This window comes from Aulonocara sp. 'chitande type north' Nkhata Bay, linkage group LG11 (assembly GCF_057382095.1).
Source record: "Aulonocara sp. 'chitande type north' Nkhata Bay isolate Kocher_YH1m ecotype deep benthic linkage group LG11, A_spYH_male_GT1.1, whole genome shotgun sequence".
Taxonomy (NCBI): Eukaryota; Metazoa; Chordata; class Actinopteri; order Cichliformes; family Cichlidae; genus Aulonocara; species Aulonocara sp. 'chitande type north' Nkhata Bay.
The window spans coordinates 23,659,943-23,680,979 of record NC_141354.1 but is presented as its reverse complement, the minus strand read 5'-3'; the positions used below and the strand labels follow the sequence as shown (position 1 = coordinate 23,680,979).

The window sequence follows — 21,037 nt, the reverse complement described above, 5'->3', positions numbered from 1 at the left end:
GAACTAAAAAAATGAAAATGAGAGAACTATTGCTCGATTAAATTTTAAAGAATTACAAGAAAGCAACTCCTTGAGAACAGAATATAAAATATATAAACATAATGTAATAATGAATAATAAATAGAATAAAATATGTATTTAAAAATATGGGTGACTCAAGACTTTTGCACTGTATTGTGCAGAAGGGAAAGGAATAAGTATATAAGTTATGTGATGAAAATATTATTATTATATTATTATATATATTATAACTAAGAATTATAACTATTGTTCGAAGCATGTAAACTTTTATTTTTTAGTAAAATTAGTTCGTGTAGATACTAAAGAAAGCAACGCTTCTTTATTAAAAGATCAATTTTTTGTTGTTGTAATTCCACGAAACATCCAGCAGGTGGCAAAGTAGAGGACCCAGGACTGCGGCGCCCACAGGAAACGGAGATCAACAAAGCGGAAGTATTGAAAGGAAACCTCGGTTATTTTTCCAGCTACCCAAAGGGGAAAGTGAGAGACGATTTTTGTGTCAAACAACAAATTTGGCATCACAGCAACGCCGAAGGATGGACAGATAGTGCTTGTTTAACTGAGTAAGTTGACAATTTAACGCACAGTTTTAAGATTTAGCCTCCATATAGATTCTCCACCGGATTCGGTGCTAACGTTAGCCGCTATTGTTTTTAGCACCAATGTTAGCGCAAACTTCGGTGTGTTTTTTATTGTTTGTTTTATTCGGTGAAACTCCACGGCCATGATTAATCTATGATCTGTTGTTTTTATATTTTGAGTGTCGTATTTTTCACTAACTCGATTAATGTTTTCAGTAAACCCATGCCATTGTTTGTCGGCTAAGTTGCATGGCTTGGGTCTATGCATACTTTCGGTATTGTAAAGGTAGTAGAGTTATTAATAAATGTTGTAAACAATAAGTAAAGTCAACTATCGCTAAAAGGCCCTTTATTGTAAATATAAAGCACCGGGTTTTATGGTAAAACTTCGTGTTATTTTTTACTTTAAAACCAGGAAAGTCTTGAGAGCTTTAATAAAGAAAGAAACTGGACTTCTTTAGGTTTCTGAAGACGTTTAATCCAAGAGTCTTATTCAATTTTAAAAAGAAAAGGTGGGACATCCCAGGAATTTTCCCCTTTACGTGGTCCTGAGAGTCGTTAACCCACTATTAATAATGTGACTCATCACATGAACCAAGGTGTGAGTAAAGGAGTGGGCCATTATCATCATCATGAGTTTGTTGATACCTGACATTCTAATTATATCAATAATGGTCGTTCACAGTGGGTGTAGATGGTCATAACCTCAATAGGTCACATGATGGAGTGGGCAAGAGTAGTTTTGCCCTTATCCCCCAGTGATGGAAATGACCCGCACTTTTTTTTGACACTTTGGCTCATGATCAGTAGTCTGTCAAGGACCACCTCCAAAGGGGATGATCGCTAGTACGGGTTAAATACCTGGACATCCCACCATTTGTCTTTGCAAGCTCCTTTGACTTAGAACTGAAGAAGCCTCTTAAATGGAAGGTCTGGCTTCACAAACCCAAAGACAGTTGGCCCCTTTTTCAAGCTCTGAGAATTGAGAGGCTTCAAAGACATAAACTCTGCATTTTTGCCAAAGAAGACGATGATACAAGGATTTTTTATGAATGTCCTGACATTCAGCCTAAACAGCTTGATCAACCTGTGATTAATTTCTGTAGTAACTCTAATTTGTGACTTTTAATTTCAGATTCACGGCTGCGGTCCTGGTAAAGAGGTAATTCATCACATCTGAGTTCAACTTGCTGCTGAGGGTTCGAGAGAGACCTACCACAACTGTTTTGCCCCGCAGTGACGCTTCAGAGTCTCTCTGCTTTTCCTTTAGCCACCAGCATGGCTAACAGCACTGTGACAGTGGTTAAGGGTCTGCCACCAGGCCCTGCGGGTAGAAGTAGTCCAGAAGGCTCTCAGGTTAGTTAATTTTTTGCTTAGTAGAACCAAAGCCAGGATCTGTGTAATAACTTACTGACTTCACCTCTTAAAATGCAAAAGATTGAGAGTGTATTTTGTTTTACATGAAGATTCTTTCTTTTTCTTTGTTTTGTTTTTTTGGGGGTTTTTTTGTTGTTGTTTTTTACATGAAATATCATGAAAATATCAGTGCAAAACTTATGGCTCCTTGCTTTAAATGTGAGAAAACTGTGTTGTATTGTGTTTTTTCATTTTATTTTTTATCTCTTACTAGAGATGGACCGATCCGATATTACGTATCGGTATCGGTCCGATACTGACCTAAATTACTGGATCGGATATCGGAGAAAAATAAAAAATGTAATCCGATCCATTAAATATCACGAAAGCACCTCACAAAACTTGCAACACGCCGTAACTCACCTCAGAACGTTAGCACGTCGGAGCAGTAGGCATCACGTGATAGAGCGGCTGTGGCATGCGGGACCTGTCGGTGGTCTGGATAGCATTTGGAGCTTCGCTAGCAACCCGGCATTTCATCTCCGACAAAGTTATCCCCGAGAGAAGTAAAGCACGTGTGTAAGTCCATCTCTGAATGTTTGTAAAGCATTCCTGCGTTAAGCTTAACGAGCGACTGCCTCTCGCTCTCCGGCTGCTACTTCAATCATGAAACTGCTTAATGATCAGCTGATCGGCTTTTCTGTCGCGAGTCCGTGTCTCTTGTTTGCTTTTGGCCCACTTTGCACCAGACAGAGGAAACCAGCGGCTGAACAACAGCAGCACGTTTAAGCTTGATCAGCTGTTGTTAGAATTTATTTATTATTACTTTCTACACCAGGATCTTTTTCTACGTAGCTGACGGCTGGTAACTGTGCAGGGGCGGATCTAGCAAAGTTTAGCCAGGGGGGCCGATAGGGCATTAACAGGGAAAAGAGGGCACAAAGACATACTTTTCTTTCTTATTCTCATTTAAAATGTCGAGCTTTTAATTATTTAATATTTATCTGAATCTTACACCCAAAGTTTTAATCTGATGTAAAATGTATAGAAGTCCATTATTGTATATAGTAACTGTTAAGTCTAATATACCCTAGTAAGCTATAGTACTTTTTCCTTTGGGAAGGTACAATCTGTGCAGTCTGCAATTTTGTTGAAGAAAGATGTTGAATCTATTTAATATTTCTTGAAAAATAATTGATTTCTGTGCATTTTTTTTTCACACTGCATCAAATTAAGGTTGATTACGTCGATTAAGCATCATGAGGTGGAGCGTGAGGGGTGGTTCCCTATTTTTTATTTATTTATTTTTGTTGTTGCTGGGAGTTGGAACCCTATTAGTTAGGTTGCTTAATATTTATGCTAAGTACTCTTTAAAATACCAGAATAGGGAGGATGGTGTAGGTCTAAGTTTATTAGATTGATCAGTATTGCTGAACTATGAAATATTTTTTTTTGCATACAGGTATAACAGAATAGCTTTAGTGTAGTTGTTGTTTTAAACTTGAGTATGAACTTATACAAAATGCAGCAAGATATTTAAAAAACAGTTTTGTTGATTAAAACACACTATATCGGATTCATATCGGTATCGGCAGATATCCAAATTTATGATATCGGTATCGGTATCGGACATAAAAAAGTGGTATCGTGCCATCTCTATCTCTTACTATCACTAAGGTATTATGCAGACCACACAACTGCACCCATTAGCTTTTGTTAAAGGATGATGGATGCATCTTCTTTTTTTCCCAGGTGCTAAGTAAGAAAAAGCTGCAGGACCTGGTGAGAGAGATTGACCCAAATGAGCAGCTGGATGAGGACGTTGAGGAGGTTTGTCAGTAGTTTAAATAAATTGTGCAAGATTTTTTTGATCTTCTCTGTATTGAATAACATTTACATATTTTTTCATCATCTGCAATTAAAACTTGCCTAATGCTGTTAACATGATGGTATCCAAGCTATAGTGAAACGGATGGTTTCTTCAGTTCGCTGTCTGGTTTTCAAAATCCCTGTTTTCTTCTCAGATGCTGCTACAAATTGCGGATGATTTTATAGAGAGTGTAGTGACGGCAGCCTGTCAGCTGGCACGCCACCGCAAGTCCAACACCTTGGAGGTGAAAGATGTTCAGTTACATCTAGGTAAGTTGCTTGTGACGTTTTTGAATGATTGGGTCATTCTTTATTTTGTCAGGTTGTACTGTGTGCCTTGAGCTCTCACAAAAAACGTAAGAATGTTTATTCTGCAGTTATTGGTTGGCAGCTGTTTACAGAAATATTATCAAGTGCTACATGCCTTATGAGAATTTGATTTGAATTATTTATTTGCTGCTATCATTTGTTGGCTATTTATATTCAAATTTTGTTTTTACTTTGAGAGCACAAGGTGATTTAGCATACTTTATATGCATAAAAAACGTCTGGTATGAATTGATTTTTTTATCACTTAAATTATATTAATGATAAGAACTTAATTTAATATTTGTAGATGGTTTCAGATAAATGTTAGGTAAACTATGTGCTTTCTGTGATAAGTTTGAATATCACAGAGGGAGTTTAAATTATTTACTGTAAAAGCCTTGAAAGAAAAAAAAAATAACATGTATATATCAATTTTTGAAAATGAGATGGAAATTAGATCTTTCCTTATAGACTGGGTTATTTGCCAGATATGATCACTTCGATATCAATATCTATTGTAAATCCCGATGAGCCTTTTAAAGTCTGTGGCCTGCTGCCATTGTGCATTGCTTTTCTCAGAGCGCCAGTGGAACATGTGGATTCCTGGTTATGGCTCAGATGAGATCCGGCCGTTCAAGAAGGCTTGTACCACAGAGGCCCACAAACAGGTGAGCGATTGCCTCTGCTGCACATGTTAGATTACTGTAAATGGTAGAATAACTGCTGATGTTATATTTGTCAGTATGGTTAATTTGGTTTGTATTATGATGAACACTGGGCCTAATTGTTTTCATTTATTCTCATTTCAGAGAATGGCGCTGATCCGCAAGACAACCAAAAAGTAGCACGACTAAGATGTACCTATTGTGGGTTTGTTTTTTTTTGTTTTTTTTTCCCCCATTCTCTTTTATTTTCCTGTCAACTGGGATGTTTTTTTTTTTTGTTTGTTTGTTTATTTTTTTTGACTAAAATAGAGAGGTGGTATTGGTGGATGTATTTTTCTTGACATTAATGTTTCATTGTCATAGCTCTGTAAGTTTTATGTGTTTTGCCAGAGTCATTGCACAATAGTGGTCTTTGTATGTTTGATTCTGTATTGTTGCCATTAAGCTAAACCTGGCAGAACTCCATTGCATCTTTGTCAATAAAAATACTTTCTTGGTATCATTCATTACTTGGATGTCAGTGTTACCTGACTCACGTGCCTTCCTAAAATACTTGGTTTTACCTTTCTCATTAGAGATTTATCATTAGATTAGATATATTGCAAGTAAAGTAAATGACTGATTGGGACTCCTCTGTTTTTATTGAATCAATTTGTGCAATGATTATCATTATACTTCTTTATAGGTTTTTGTAGTTAATTCAGGTGTAAACTACTACACCAACCTTAACACATTTTTTAGCATATTGTTTTGGTTTTTAATTTTTCTTTTGTTTACTTTGTCTTATTTGGATGCAATTTTCCAAACTTCAGATGGAAGAAATTGTCATTGTAAGAAATTAATGACTGAAATTACCAATCGGAAGGTTGGAGTATGGTGTATGTATTGCCAGACTTAAGTTGGTCAAATTACATGGATATGTTAATTATCTGAGATGCTGTTTCACATTTATTAGTCAGCTACCTAGTAGATGTGAAATTGCCACACTATGTATTACATTAATACACCACAAAGGCTCAGATGTGATTAAATGGACTTCCTGCATACTTGCAGCCAACCAAGGATAAAGAAAGATATTCAGAAACAGCAGATGGCTACCAGCCATCATTTAATGACCTTGTTTTAGTTGCAGAGACACTGGGGGAAAACCCCAATTTAATGTATGCACCTGAGAGTTTAATGAATTTCCACAGAAACACCTACAGACAACCAGTTCCTCGCAGGATGTTTACTAGTCATGTTACAAGACAACTGTTCAGGCTCATAAGAATAACTGAAGAGACAAATGAAGGCTCAAGACAATATTTGTAATCTGAACCAAGGGACCAAGTACCTTAATAGCTGCCAGTTACTGGCAGAACAAACAATATAGGAATATAGAAATTGAAAAGAAAATACAGAATACCTTTGTGGAGCAGTGGCTCCAATCCTATCACTTTTGACCCCTCAAAGTCATAAACCTGCTTGCAAACCGCTATTTGTAATGTCTTTGTGTGGGCATGAGCTGTGCAGACTACCTCGCCTCCTCAACCTTCAAGCCGGTGGAACCACTTTACCAGTGTACGGGTTTCGAGGTAGAGAAATCAATAATTTAGATTTGTTCATTTCTTCTCTCACTTTTGAATAATTGTGACTGTGACACAATTACATCTTTAGCACCCATTAGACAAATTAGAGAAAAGAACAAACAACTTGTCATATTACAGCCTCTGCCCCAGCTGAACTGAGGTTAGCCATGACCTCATAAGTCCATTAGCGTAATATGCTGTGGAGCTGGCATCTCACTAAAGAGAGAATTACCATATTTCTCTTATAAATACAGAATATAGATTTTTCTATTAAAAGTCCACAGCTTCACTAGCAGCTTTGAGTACTTTGTAAGGCATATTTTGAGCTCAGTGTTACAAGTGACATTGAGCAAACTTAAATTTTAACCTAATGGTGAAGCTATATCAAGATCGGAAAGGTTATTGGGCTTTACAGTGAAAGGTTCGGTCTCATTAAATGATAATCAATACAACAGGAGTCGAGCGCATGACCTGCTGATGGCAAAAAAGCAAAAAGTGTAAAAATATCTGTTACAGAAAAAAATGAAACACTAAACTGACCTATTTCCCCATTTTATTTCACAGAGCCAACACAAAATAAAATACTAGCATCTTATAGTTCTAAAAGATTCATCTTCACAAAAAATGTGCAAAAATACTTTTCATACCAGCGTGTTTTATGATTTTTGTGCCTTACAGTAATGCCACCACCGATCCAACCTGCTCACAGTTATTTATTGCTTTTACAGTCACGTGAGTTCACATAGATAGGCACCACATGTCCACAGTTTAACCGCAACACTTTTTCTTGTCCTTAGTTGCTGTTCTTGGCTGAGGCATGTTGGCTCGCTGTAACTGTAGCGCCTGTGGGACAGTGCACTTGACTCCATCCCAGCCCTCTTGCAGCTCTATCTCTCCACTCAATAGTCCCTGGTAGATTCGTCGAGTGAGGAGCTCGAAGCACTCCTTTACATGTTGCCCAGACTTTGCAGATGCCTCCACGTAGGGCGTTCCTAGCTGCTGGGCCAGCTTCTCTGCCTCTTCTCGGCTCACCGCCCTTTCCCTGTGAGCATCTCGATCATTCTTTTGACCCACCAGGACGAACAGAACCTTATGTGGCTGTACTCGCTCGCACACCTCAGCATGCCAGTCTTTAATATGGTCAAAGGAGGCTCGATGGGTGATGTCAAACACTAGCATGCCTCCAACTGAGTTGCGGTAATAGGAGCGGGTCACTGATCTGAGGAAAGAAGTGAGACAAAGGGGTAAAAAATCTTGAGAGATAGAAAAACCCACACTGGCAAACAGAATCAACATTTATGTCCTGTTCTAATGAGCAGTTAACAGCTGCTGTGTATAACTTCAGCTCTTTTGGACAAGCATTCATACAAACAGTTCCCCCTGATTTATTGAACCAAAGGTCATCTAAACTGTCAGGTGGTGAAAACTTCATCTAAACAGGTATTTCTGAAAACAGGACAAGCCTTTGGTTCACTTAATGGGATTATAGATCCCATCCAGAGTGAAGTTAAATGCAAACAGGCGTAGTTTGCAATTTGTTTCAGTTCATTCAGCTGGAGAACTGGAAAATAAAGGATTTGGAGACAGAATGAAGCATGCTTCTCCTAGTTCTTTCATTAAATACGCTGAGCCTGGAAAATACTACATTTAAAAGAGCTCAATCTTCCATTTAGAAGTATTGCACAAACTGCACTTCTGTACACAGTACACACCTATCTTGTGGCACTGACAGGGTGGATACACAATCATAGCTGAAAGTAAACAAAGCAAAACAACTTCATTGTGAACGGAATAGGCCCTAGTTCAGTTGTCGCACACAACTAAAGTGTCTCTAATTTTCATTTTTTGAACAGGGTCCTTGTAATGTGGCCTAATGCATTAAAAACGACATAAATGTTACCTGGATTCCAACATAAAGCTCATATCATTGTAGACTGCATATATCTTATTCAAAGATCATCCATACCTGAACCTTTCCTGTCCTGCTGTGTCCCAGAACTGCAGCTTTACACGGATCCCCGGTTCCACCTCCAGGAAGTGAACGTAGAAGTCAACACCTACTGTCTCGTTGATGGACTCCATAAACAAGTCCTCTGTGTAGCGTTTCAGTAGGGAGGACTTTCCCACAGCTGAATCGCCCAGCATGATGATCCTGAACTGGTACTGCCACAAAGTCAGGTCCATTGTTGCTGGCAGTTACAAGAGATTAAGACAGGAATGACAGCTTTTGGAGATATGAAGGTGTGCACAAGCGCTGGGAAAGAGAAAAACAGATTGTCATAAAGATTAGAAAAGGTTAAAAGCAAATATAGTGAGAGATTACTGAGACTGAAGAGAAAGAAAGAGACATAACTTCATGGAGACTATCTACCACACAAACTCAACACCAGTTGCTTTCTTACCTCTGACAATCCAAATGTTGAGAAACAGGCATTAAGCCACTCCTTATTAATCTCACTACCAATGCAGCAGCAGTGTTCACAGCCATCCCAAGCTTCTTTCCTTTTGTGACTGCAGTACAGCTCTCATTCTCATGGTGGCTCTTCAAATCCTCTACGAGGGCAGGTATGTAGAAAAATCTTCCCCACAAAGTGGATCCATTTGAGCTGCTGATCTTAACTAGTACAGTAAGCTTGTACACAAGTGTGGCTTTGCAGGGGCGTGTACTTCTAAAGGTTGCTTGTTGATACTTGACTAAAGGAGGGGCAAGAGCACAAGGACAAAGGGAGGGCCAGATGTGGGAAAGGGGGAAGTTTAAGGAAGTAGTGGCTGCATAAAAAAAAACTTATCAGGGGAAACTGTGCAGTTTCCTGTAGTTGAGAGCCAGTAGGGACATCATCATCACCAAACATACAAAATGAGGGTGACTGTTGGCAACTCTAACAGTTGCCACACTATTTGCAACAGTTTTTATCACTTTATGATCTCATATGTGCAGCGAAGATCTGAAAAGGGAAGTTGATAACAATGTCGGTTTTTATTCTCTGGGAAAGCCAAACTGGTCTCACAGCTATATGTAAAGTGACTGTGACCTCTTAACATTATGCAGTGATGGAACGGGTTCAAGTTACATGAAGGGACCATGGAGAGCAACAAGCTTCCTCTCCACTGTCCTGGTTAGTAGGATAAAAAGTCCATCCTTAGGCAGTTGTGACACCAGCATATTTATGAAAAGTCATTCACAGATACTTACAGCTTGTAGGTGTAGTATTCTCCAGGACCCCCCCCCCCCCCAAAAAAAATACAAATAAACAGATGTGCTGCATAACACATGCATCTAAATTTAATAAATAAAAGGCATTTCAGTACATTTGGGTCACACAATGGTAACAAAATGGGATCTCATGTTACTTAGTAGACTGAAAGTGCAAGAGGGACATTTGATAGTTATAACCTACTAGATGCTTTTACTGATGCTTCAAGATCCATTTGAGATCGTAGTTTTAGTTTTATTCTGTTGTTGTCGCAAAGGTTGCTTAAATTTCCCCAGCTGTCAGATGATTGTGCATCAGCTTATTTCAATTTAAACAGTTCTTAGTCAGAAATAGCAGTAAAGGGCAATCATGTTTCCTGGTCATAGGCAAAAGTTGTGCAACATGAACTGGTCAGTTCAGTTTTAGGGCTTCACAAACTAATGGCGTTCCAAAGTGAGCGAGTCTTCAAATGACAGCTTACGTGCAGAAATTAAAAGCCTGCATCCATGTGATTGATTCATGCCTAAATCTTTAACATTATCAGAGCAGAATATTTCACATTTTCACCCAAGAGTCACAGCTTCATGTCCAAACAGATCTGGATGTAATACAGAGAAAGATTGCTTAAAACCAAACCAGTATTAAACTATGGGGGAAATACAGATGAAAAAACTGACAATTACAACAATTTAAAAAGGTAAATATATCAGTAATTCCCAATATATATATAATCCCACCTAACCCTTTCTCAATTCCAAAAAACAGAGAAAGTCTCTGAAAAATATTTCTCTGAAAAACTCCAAAATACACATCTTCTCATTATTTTACCAGAACATCATTATGATAACGGCAGTACACTTTATACCGATGGGCTGATGTCTTCCCTTTAATCATGTACCTTAGTGTATTCTTTTTTAACAAGTTCCATTACAGCAACAATTTTTTAAGTTCCCTCATAAAACCTTTATTAATACTTGATTTTTGCAGCAACTTTAAAACACTAAAATAAACAGAATTCACTACCTTTAATATTTTGCTGTAGGCAAAATATTTGAAGAACATAAATTATAAATTGTTATGACAATAAAGTATTAACAATTCAAAAATACAGAGTAATACAAAGATTGTTTGTGCAGAGTCAGTCAGGGTATTTCCTGGGTGATCTCCATGAGCGGCACATACACAAAAATTACTTCTACAAAGACAGAAACTTCAGCTCACGCATGTCCATGTCGGGAGAGCTGCTACCACTGTGATCACTGTAGGTGTCCCTGAAATGAAAGGTAAATTCATAAGATTATTACATCAGCAAGACATTATAGGGGCAATTTTTTCTGTAACTGCGGGAATTGTTGTGACATAGCATCAGTTTTAAATGCAGATATAATATGTGTGGGCAAAATGCTTAATGACTGATCAAGTTGTAGGTTCTTTGTAAGAGGTTTTTTCACATGTTTACCACTCAGATTACTTATTAAAAGTGTCATCAAAGCATAAATGTCAGCTAAATATGATAAAAAATGAGAGAAAGGTGAAATAACATTCAACTGTTTGGAGGTTGGAGAAACACCGTGATGGAATAAGCGAACTGGGAAGTTATAGCTGCAGTTACAGCTAAACTTCAAAACTGTTGGACTGTCACCATTGCAGTTTCATTTCCTTTAAATAACTTTTGGATTGGCAAGTGATTGATGTGCTGGTGTTTACCGTGGAGAAAGGCGACAGCCCTTGGCCAGGTAGCTCTGGAGTTTTCCTGCAGAGGCCAGCAGGAGACCAAAGTATGGAGGAGAAGGTTTGATAGGTCTGGAGGTGAACTCTGGATGATACTGCACTCCAACAAAGTAACAGTGGTCTGAAACCAAAAAATTGCATATTACTGCACGTTTCTGCTCCCTCAGGCTTCATTTAAACAACAAAGATTAAATGTTTGATATCATAACGAAGGACAGTTTGGGGTTAAACATGATTTCTCTACATCGTGTTCAAGAATTGTATGTATTAGAAGAAGCCGGTGGGTGCTGGATTTCAAACACACTTTCCCCATACCCTCTAATTCAATGACTTCCATCCGCTCTCCTTCCACATCCTGACCAACAAACTGAAGTCCTTTTTGTTCAAAGTGATGCTTCAGCTCTGGATTCACCTGAAATAAGATAAGATTCTGTGATCCAAGGTTTTATTTTTTGTTTTGTTCTTGCAGTACTTCTAGAAGAAAAGCCATGGGCCCAACAAAACAAAATAATGTTCAAATCAAATCTCAAAGTTAGATAAGATACTGCACACAATACTTTTGCTTAATAAATTTTGTAATTACAAAATAATTTCCACACTTTTCGCTGTATAATAAAAAAAAATTTAACCCTTGTTTGGATCACTACCTCAAATCTGTGTCTGTGCCGTTCGTCAACATATTCCACATCTCCATATAGCTTTCCTGGAAGAATAAAAAATATTTTATCAACAGTAATTAGGTAGAAGAAGTCCAGGTATCATTTGATCCAGGGAGATACATACTCAGCACACTGGTGCTGGATGAGAAAATGGTCCGCCTCTTTCCCAACCTCATAGTCCCACCCATCTGGCCTGGGTTGTGTTCTGGCATGTCAATTACCTGTAGGGATCAAATCAAGATTATATAACTAATAATGGATGGTAAACATGCATGGTAAAAAAACAAAACAAAGAAGATAACATACCACAGGGTGTTTGGATTCTGGATTAAATTCTGTGGAGTTGGCATCTGAAAAACACAAGATGAACTGATCTGAGCACAAATCAGCTTTCCAATAGGTGGAAGCCTTAATCATCATTAAATTAGAAACCACTGGAAGCAAATGTTTCTTAGCAGAACTAAACAATCACGTACCTTCCCATCCAAGAACACTGCGGGCAAATTCACACACTGCCAGCTGCATGCCCAAACAAACGCCTGCAAAGAACAAGGCCAGTGGAATTCTAAATATTAAACAACATCTTTTTACATAACATATAAATCACTGACTACATGTAATGAATTTGGATATTAAATGCTACCTCATATGATTAATTGTCAGTAAAGAAAGGTGTGCAGTAAATACAGATTACCCTTTCAATATGCACCAGAGAGAATTTCAGCAGCCAAAACAAATACAAGACCTTGAAACAAAACCCCAGTAGGGGGTTTGTCTTTTCATTGGTGTAAGCGGTATTTGAAAAATTCATATCATACATAAAATATATGAACAGCATCCCAGCACATCCTCTACACCACCCAGCACTAAGGTGTGTAGGACAGAGTCTCTGCTTAGACTGAGTCTATATCTATAATCAACTCAATGTGTTTCCCCCTATTTGTCTTTCAATAACTGCTCAAACTACGTCCAACTGCAATATAATATGATACACAACATACAGCATAGCCTGACATCTCCCTTACCCAGGAATGGCTTATTCTGTTTCCGTGCCCAAGAAATAGCCTCCATCTTGCCTTCTGTCCCTCTTGCACCAAAACCTCCTGGCACCAAGACACCACTGTGGAAAAGAAAGAAAAGACCATCAATGCTCAATTCACTGAGATTTCACAGACACATGTAGAACCACTTAAATCTATTTAAACCTTGTGTCACTCTCTCTGGAAAACTTAAAAAAGCAAAATGCCAGGCTGGTATTGTACAGCCAATGTAAGATAATTCAGTATCGTATGGTTAGTGAACTAAGTAACATAATTAGAAAAGCTTTCGTTTGTGATAGTATCTGATTAAGACACACTAGTGACATTTTTCTTCAAAAAGATGAAGAAGAAAGAAGAAAAAAAACAACAACACTATCCTAAATTGTGTTTCCTTTATCAAAACAACCCCCTGCGGTAATACAATAATCTTTTTCGCTGTCCCCAACTTGTAGCATAACCTGTTACTGCTTCTTTTGAAACAGCCACAGACAAGCAGGACTTTTCTTTTAACCCATTTGCAATATTGCTACTACCATAGCTGCACGAACTATAATACTCTATATATATATAATAGAGTGTACATTTTAATATCAACAGCTGCTGATTATCCAAGATTATCCACACTTATTAGCGTGTTTTCGCCTTGTTTTGTCTACTCACTGAGCACTGCAGAGTTTCTGCCAGGCCTCGTGATATTTCACTGGATCATCTTGCAGGGTTGTAGTCTCCAAATCTGCAGAGTCTATGTACTGCAATAACAACAAACAGTGTAATCTGGATAGAGATCAGTCAACAACAGGCTGTACAAATACAGGAATATGTGAGGTTTTATTTAAGTATAGCAAGTTTATCTAAAAACAGTCCAAACTGAAAACAGCGATGCAAAATTCAGAAATTAGAAGAGAGTTGTCTCCTTACCTTGACCTCTAGTTTGTGATTAATGGCAAGGGCTGAGTGCTCTAGGGCCTTAATAACAGATGTGTAGGAGTCAGCTAACTTTGTATATTTTCCCACCAGGGCTATGGAAACATGCTCCAAGAGACGGTCGGATCTGAAAAGAGAGGGAGATGATTTATAGTACAGAATCTGGTGCATTCTTTGAATGATTACTTCCTCAGCTACCCGTTTTACCCGATCCCCTCAACGCTCAGTATGTTGTACTCACTAGGGAAAGAATAAATAAATAAATCTGCTTCTGGTGTCAGCATTCTTTAGGGAAAGTTTTGTGACCAAAATCATAACAAGCAACATTATTGCTGACATATTAGGAGGTTCTGAAACTTAGATTGAATCTGTCACGCCTACTTGTCTAGTAATGTTATGTTCAAGAAGTGAATATAATATTTTTTTTCATTAGCAGTGTAATGGTGACTAAAAGATCATGCCTGGATGATCTACAAGTCTGACACCAAGTTTTAAATTTAATAAACACACAGAGTCCTTTTTTTGTGTTGTATTTGAGGTTATGTCATGAGCAAGGAGCAAAAACAAACAAACAAGCAAACAAACAAACAAAAACAGCATCGTGGATATTCAAGGCTTCGAAATACACAGTCCAAAACACATAGCAGCCAAGTCCACCTTTTTGTACCTTAAATGAATGTATCTAGTTTTCTCTGTTCAAGACAAAATTCAAAATAGTTAAAGGCTGAGATACTCTTTCCTACCGGTCAGCCATCTCCTTCCACTTTGTTAACATCTTTCTGGGTCTCATCTCAATGGGCAAGTTCAACCGCTCGCACAAGTACCTCACAACACCCTGATCCTCCAGCAGCAGAGGAACTCTATAAATTGAGGAGACATCGTGGACACAGATCACCTGAAAGGAATTAGAAGACGTGTTATTTGTTGTCATCTGCTACCTTTTTTTTAAAAAACCATTTTAATACACTGACCTGTCACTTTATTAGGTATGCCTTAGCTATCAAAAGGACCACAGTGTCTCTTGGTATAAAATGTTACAAATCCCCCACATCTTTGCAACATCACCGCTGGTCTGAATTGTTGATACAAAGTAGGATGGATCCACGCTTTCAATTTCTCTACACCACATTCTGACCCCTTCTGAATACCCTGGTTGTAACGAGTGGTTATTTGAGGTACAGCTGCCTTCCTATCAGCTCAAAGCAGTCTGTCTATTCTTCTCCGAACTCTGGAATTAACCTGGAGATGAAAAATCCCAGTAGATCAGCTTTCAAAGTCACATCAACTTTCTTTCCCATTCTGATGCTTGGCTCAAACAAGCACCTGAGCAGGTGTACCTAACAAAGTGGCTGATGAGAGGATATGCTTTCCACATCTGAGGTCAGCATCTATCTAAATCTAATGATATCATAGCAACAAAAAGTAATTACTTAATAATAATAAATTATTATATAATGTTATATCTATTTATAAAATATGACAACATTATCTGAAAGAGTAGATGTGAGTAGTGATGAGAACTGCACTAGCTCATAACTAACATAAGTAGCCTACCCTACCTACAGTTTTACAGGAAATCACCTGTGTGGGCTCCACATGACAAAACATGGAGATCTTTTCCTTGACAGATGTTTCTAGAGGAGTTGTGCAGCGACAAACAATCTGCCAAAAGAAGGACATATATATCAGGATAATGTATACAAACAAAATAATGCCAGAGCGCACACTTGAGTGTTTACGATTTAATACACTCCAAATTTTATTTGATTGTGTACATAATGAAATTAACATGTGATTCAAAAGGATGGCTTTATCAGAAGAATGAGGACAAGATCTGAGAGGTACACTCTTAAGCAAGTTTAAACCAGCTTCTTTGTGCTAACTGACTTGAGAAAACCTAAAACCGGGCATTTCACATCTCATATGACTCTTCGTCCTCACAAAATGATCCCTGTGAGTTCCCCCCAATCCAGTGACAGACATTATCAGATGATACTGATATAATAGTGGTAAAAAAAAAATCTGCCAAATCAATCCTACAGAAAACAGTTCATCTATTGATTTAGCACGCAGTTGTAAAATTAATTCAAGTTAGCCATTTTAATGCTTAGTGCATTTGATATCCATTTGACTTGCAGATATAAGAATCAGTTTAATCTGACTACCCACCAAATCTGCAGACAATCCCAGCCCTCTGAGTTCTCGGACGCTGTTCTGGGTTGGTTTGGTTTTCTGCTCCCCTGTGGTATTGGGCTTTAGAGAAAAGATACAGCCACACAAAACAAAGCATAAATGGCCGTGCAATATAAGTCCAAAGTGATTATCCCCCCCTGTTCAATACCACGTTCCTTCAATTACCAAAAGAATGAATTTAAGACTAATGAAACAAAAATATTTCAAATTACTCATTAGATCTGGTGATCTTACAGGTAATCAATTTTTCTACAATATCTGCTAACACTACTTGGTTGTGCATGGTCACTAGCAAACCATACCTGTGGTATCAAGCTGACATGGATGTTGCAGAAGTTCTCCCTTTTCACCTTAAACTGGAACTGTCTGAAAGCTTCAATAAAAGGCATGCTCTCGATGTCCCCCACTGTGCCTCCTAGCTGTGGACACAAAACACCAGCTTAAAGCACAGAATTACATGCAAGAATACACAGGCTGAGCCTCAGCACTTTGGAAAGACTTGGGAAATACAGCACACTGTCAGCAGTACCAAGCCCATAATACTGTCAGCGCTGGTTTGAAGTATGCTGTATAGAAAGAACTGCTAGAGGCAGGATAATAATTTAACTTGGTTTATGAGAACTTGACTCTTTTAAGCTGCAAATATATTAAAGACGAAATAATTCTGCAGCACATACTGTAAAATAAACACTTGATTTATAACACAATGATTTAACACTGTTTTTTAAAAATACATAAAACATTTATTTCCCAAGGCTAGAAACAGCGCCAGTGTTTTTACAACCTTTCAACAGCAAATCATTTTTTAAATCCCTCTATTTACCAGTTTTTACTGTTTTTTTTTGGTGCATCACAGTGACACTCATTTGTTCGGGTTCAGCTATTTCTCAGACCTGCTGCTGAATGGTGCCAATATTTGCTATCGCTTCAGGCAACAAGCTTTTTTTTTTTTTTTTTTTTCAATCCTTTTGGAAAATGTCATCTACTTCTCAAAATCACTAGAAAAACAGAATTGCACAAATGATTAAAGCGGTGGTACTCAGACTGTGAGGTGTGGAGCTACCGCAAGTGGGGCATGGACGACCAGTTGAAAAATGTTAAATGAAACTAAGTTGAATGAAAATTATCCATTTTTATGTGAAAAATACATTTGTTGTAGATATTATAATTACTTTATTTCAGAAAAATTCAACAAGTATTCCACTTCTGAAGTGGAGCATTATTTTTTTAAAAGTCTGAGAACTACTAGACTAAAGAATGACCCATGGTAATGTAAATAAGATACTTCCCACTGCAGCATATTTATTTACACTACAGGTCACCTTGGCCAACAACATAAATCCCAGCTTACCTCTATGACACAAACTTGAGGCTCCACACCGTCCTCATCCACTGAAATGGTTGCCTGCTTCATTACCCATTCCTGAATAGCATCTGTGATGTGTGGCACCACTGACAAAGAAAAGAAACATTTTAGCTATAGTTATCTGTGCATTTGCATTGTATAACTCAACCCTGAGAAATGCATGCACACATGTCAAATCCGCTTTCCTAAGGCCCGTTTTGGCAATAAAAGCAGTTATGTAAACAGTAATATCCAACCTTGTACAGTCTTGCCCAGGTAGTCTCCTTTTCTCTCCTTGTTGATTACTGATTGATAGATCTTTCCAGTTGTGATGTTGTTATCTCTGATAAGGCGGATGTCCAGGAAACGCTCATAGTTACCCAAATCTAGATCCACTTCCCCACCATCATCGAGAACAAACACTTCACCTGGAAAAGACAAACAGTACATCAGTGTTTTCACACAGTTTGTTTCATAGTAGCTTTTCACCTGGTAAAAATCCTTCCTGAGCCCCACTTGAGCCCCGCTTACTAACATAACAAATAAATATATACTTGACACTTTATTACGTACACCTTGCTCATACTGTGTCGGAACCCCCTTTGCCTTCAGGACTGCCGTAATTCTTAGTGGCACAGATTCATCAATGTGTTGGAAACAGTCCAGAGGTTTTGGTCCATGCTGACATAAAAGTATGACTTACTTTGGTGCAGATTTGTTGACTGCACGTCCAAGATGCAACTTCCCTATTCCACCAAATCCCAAAGGTTCTCTATTGGAATGAGATCTGTGATTTTGGCACAGTGAACTAATGTTGTGTTCCATTTGCCTCCAAAGTCAGAGCTATGAATGATGCCATTCCTAAATTTAGTTTGTTCAACAAAAACTTGGAAAAGCAAGCAATGCCATTAATGCATCACTAGCAGTACAACCCAATGCTTGCTTTTGCTTAAAAATGCTGCTGCAAGACATTCACAACTGTCGGTGGTCTGTATATGAGGTGTTTGTGGTTACAAACACACGAATATGCAGGATATCTTCTCTTTTTTGGGACCACTGTATAAAAAAATCTCAAGAGATCAACAGTTTTTGAAATCCCAACCCAGATGGCAAAAACAACCATGTCATGTACAAAGTCACTTAATCTACCTTTCCTTCACATTCAGCTGCTTAGTTTGAACTTCTTCAGCTCATCTTGACCCTATCTAAATGCCTAAATGCACTCAGTTGCTGCCATGTGATTGGTTGATTTTACACTTCCATTGGCAATCAGTTAAACAGGTGCACCTCAAAAAATGGTCAGGGACTGTACACTGTATGGAAACAACCTGTGCCCACACCACTCTACCTTAAAGGCTCTAACACTCCCACAGCGCTTCTTGTCAAATGTTAACCACAGAACTCCATCAAACAATTGAATCAAACTGCTGATGGCAATTGACTGAGGACAAGGACATTGTTAGAAGCAGTAAATTATAAATTACTTACCGTGCTCATAGGGTGAAAAGGTTCCAGCATCAATATTGATATATGGGTCGATTTTGATGGCTGTGACATGAAGACCGCAGGACTTAAGGATTGTTCCCACACTGCTGGCAATGATGCCCTTACCAACACCAGATATAACGCCACCAGTAACCAGGATGTACTTCATAGTGGCATCTAAGACTAAACACAGAAAACAGGAATCCAGTAAATGACTTACAAATGTACTTTACATTTCTAGGACAAGTTCTTAGCAATACTGGCATTTACAAGCTTTATTTACTCAAGTAGACAAATAGTATTAAAAGTCCCAAGGGTCCTCCTGCAAGTGGAAAAAAAGACATTTTATTTTATAATTTTCTATAGTGTTTTTGGGGAAAATAAATAAACACATGTCCCGCTATCCAGCGAGATATTTTAGTTGCTGTATGCTATGCTTGACACGACCCTGTCACCAATACTCCAGAACTTAAATAAGTAGAATTGAATAATGTTGTTTAATACATTTTTGGCCTTCTTTTAAGGTAAGGATAATCAAACTCATACTGAGCATTTAATTTCAGATAAGACTTAATTTACATGGCTGAATCAATACATTATTTTTATTTGTAGATGACGACATAAACATAACAGGGTATCAAACCAGTGCTAGTATTTGTGTTTCCTCAGAAAAAGACCCAAGCTGTGGAATGTATTGGACTATAAAAGTCGAAAATGTAGTTATAAAAATAAAGGAAGTAAACAGAATTGAAAGGAATTTCTTTCTTGGTAATATGTAACAGGCTTCCATCTGTCAGAATGACCGACTTGATCACCCAGTCAAGTCAAACAAGATCGGAAGAAAACAAAACATCTCAAACAGGTTTCAAGGGCATCTCAAACAGGTTTGTGGGACTTACCACCCTTACTGTCCTTTAAATATATTGACGTTAAGTAAATGGGTTTAACAGTTAAAAGACATTTCTGTAGCAACAAAAAACAACAACTTATTTTAATTGTTATATTTGTTAAATAATATGTTATATTTATTAATTTAGCTATCTAGAAGTTAGGACAAGAGAAAGATCATTTTGTTTGTGCGTATGTGTGTGTGTTCGTTGGGGGCGGGGTCAGATTCAAGGAAAACCCTGCACAGAATGACTCCTAAACTGTCTATTTTAACAAGGTACTTGCCCTGCACCAACATTTAAATGGAGAATTTCGCTATGTGCTCAGTAAATTTATAGCTATAACACTTAACAGCACAGCCTGTCTGTTTCATGGTTTGATTAAACTGACAGCATGATGGTGTTTTTCCTTATAGAGGTGTGGCTAACCCTTTGTTTACATCCATTTGTTTACATTGTTCGGACCTATGCATTACAGTGAGACTGTACGAACACAAGTGGGTAAATCCAAATTGTAAAACCTAAGAATGTGTTAACATGTGATCGAATTACACCGGTGTGAAACACGCAGTGAATCATTAACTTTTGTTATTGTTTTTATTGACAATGTATGAAGTTAAATTGGCGGGAAAAAAGAGCGCAAGAGTAACTTCTCCAGAGGGGCTCCTGAGAGCTTTCGCGGGTTACTGAGTTTAGCCGCAGGTAATTTGTCGTTAAAGGATTGCTACATACATATTTCACAGAGGAAAACTGGTCGGTTGATTAGTTTTCACCTGTCGTAACCCAGCTAACATTATCCATACTGTCTTGTGTGAAGTCCTGGCTTACGGATTTTACTTACAGAGACAAAAAAAATGATTCATTCATTAGCATCCAACAAGAAAAATGTCATATTTATCGTGTTATTATATCAGTTAACTGGTTATAACCAATTTTGGGACACCAATAACCAAGTTAGCGGCATTTTCTTCACCTATTAAACGACTTTCCGAGATACAGCGTCAATAAAAAAAATCCATACAAACTCACCAAACGGCTATAGCAAAGTGTCCAGAAATACCTTGATGTAGTGTTTATCTAACGAATTTCTTTCTGTTCGTAAAGAAAGCCCACGTTGTTGCAGTACAGCAAACACGTGTATGACAGGCTGCGCTGACTGGTTGAGCCACTTCTCCAACAGACAGTTTGCGTCCTTCCGTTTCGTAATGTA

At 38.0% G+C, this 21,037-nt stretch overlaps 3 protein-coding genes across 5 annotated transcripts; 1 reads left to right on the top strand and 2 right to left on the bottom strand.

Moving 5' to 3' along the window:
- The first annotated feature begins 428 nt into the window (after positions 1 to 428).
- Positions 429 to 5,310, top strand: taf12 (TAF12 RNA polymerase II, TATA box binding protein (TBP)-associated factor). Its single transcript, XM_086311218.1, has 6 exons — positions 429 to 584; positions 1,738 to 1,958; positions 3,711 to 3,788; positions 3,983 to 4,097; positions 4,716 to 4,804; positions 4,946 to 5,310. The coding sequence occupies exons 2-6, from the start codon at positions 1,881 to 1,883 to the stop codon at positions 4,979 to 4,981; spliced, it is 396 nt and encodes a 131-aa protein (XP_086167344.1). The 5' UTR covers positions 429 to 584; positions 1,738 to 1,880; the 3' UTR covers positions 4,982 to 5,310.
- A 612-nt stretch (positions 5,311 to 5,922) lies between these two features.
- Positions 5,923 to 9,242, bottom strand: rab42b (RAB42, member RAS oncogene family). Of its 2 annotated transcripts, XM_086311216.1 has the most exons (3): positions 8,772 to 9,242; positions 8,336 to 8,623; positions 5,923 to 7,588 (listed from the first exon to the last, which is right to left on the bottom strand). In XM_086311216.1, exons 2-3 carry the CDS (start codon positions 8,551 to 8,553, stop codon positions 7,138 to 7,140), a joined length of 669 nt encoding a protein of 222 aa, XP_086167342.1. In that variant the 5' UTR covers positions 8,554 to 8,623; positions 8,772 to 9,242; the 3' UTR covers positions 5,923 to 7,137. The 2 variants fall into 2 exon arrangements, with proteins under 2 accessions (XP_086167342.1, XP_086167343.1); XM_086311217.1 differs by lacking the exon at positions 8,772 to 9,242 and having other exon boundaries at positions 8,336 to 8,765.
- A 385-nt stretch (positions 9,243 to 9,627) lies between these two features.
- On the bottom strand, positions 9,628 to 21,017 carry LOC147318980 (CTP synthase 1-like). Of its 2 annotated transcripts, none has more exons than XM_086311214.1 (18): positions 20,857 to 21,017; positions 18,944 to 19,123; positions 17,713 to 17,883; positions 17,462 to 17,562; positions 16,413 to 16,529; positions 16,087 to 16,170; positions 15,499 to 15,579; positions 14,661 to 14,812; positions 13,912 to 14,044; positions 13,654 to 13,742; positions 12,979 to 13,073; positions 12,430 to 12,492; positions 12,260 to 12,303; positions 12,078 to 12,174; positions 11,942 to 11,997; positions 11,610 to 11,706; positions 11,271 to 11,415; positions 9,628 to 10,834 (listed from the first exon to the last, which is right to left on the bottom strand). In XM_086311214.1, exons 2-18 carry the CDS (start codon positions 19,107 to 19,109, stop codon positions 10,759 to 10,761), a joined length of 1,767 nt encoding a protein of 588 aa, XP_086167340.1. In that variant the 5' UTR covers positions 19,110 to 19,123; positions 20,857 to 21,017; the 3' UTR covers positions 9,628 to 10,758. The 2 variants fall into 2 exon arrangements, with proteins under 2 accessions (XP_086167340.1, XP_086167341.1); XM_086311215.1 differs by having other exon boundaries at positions 20,888 to 21,001.
- Between the last annotated feature and the right edge of the window lie 20 nt (positions 21,018 to 21,037).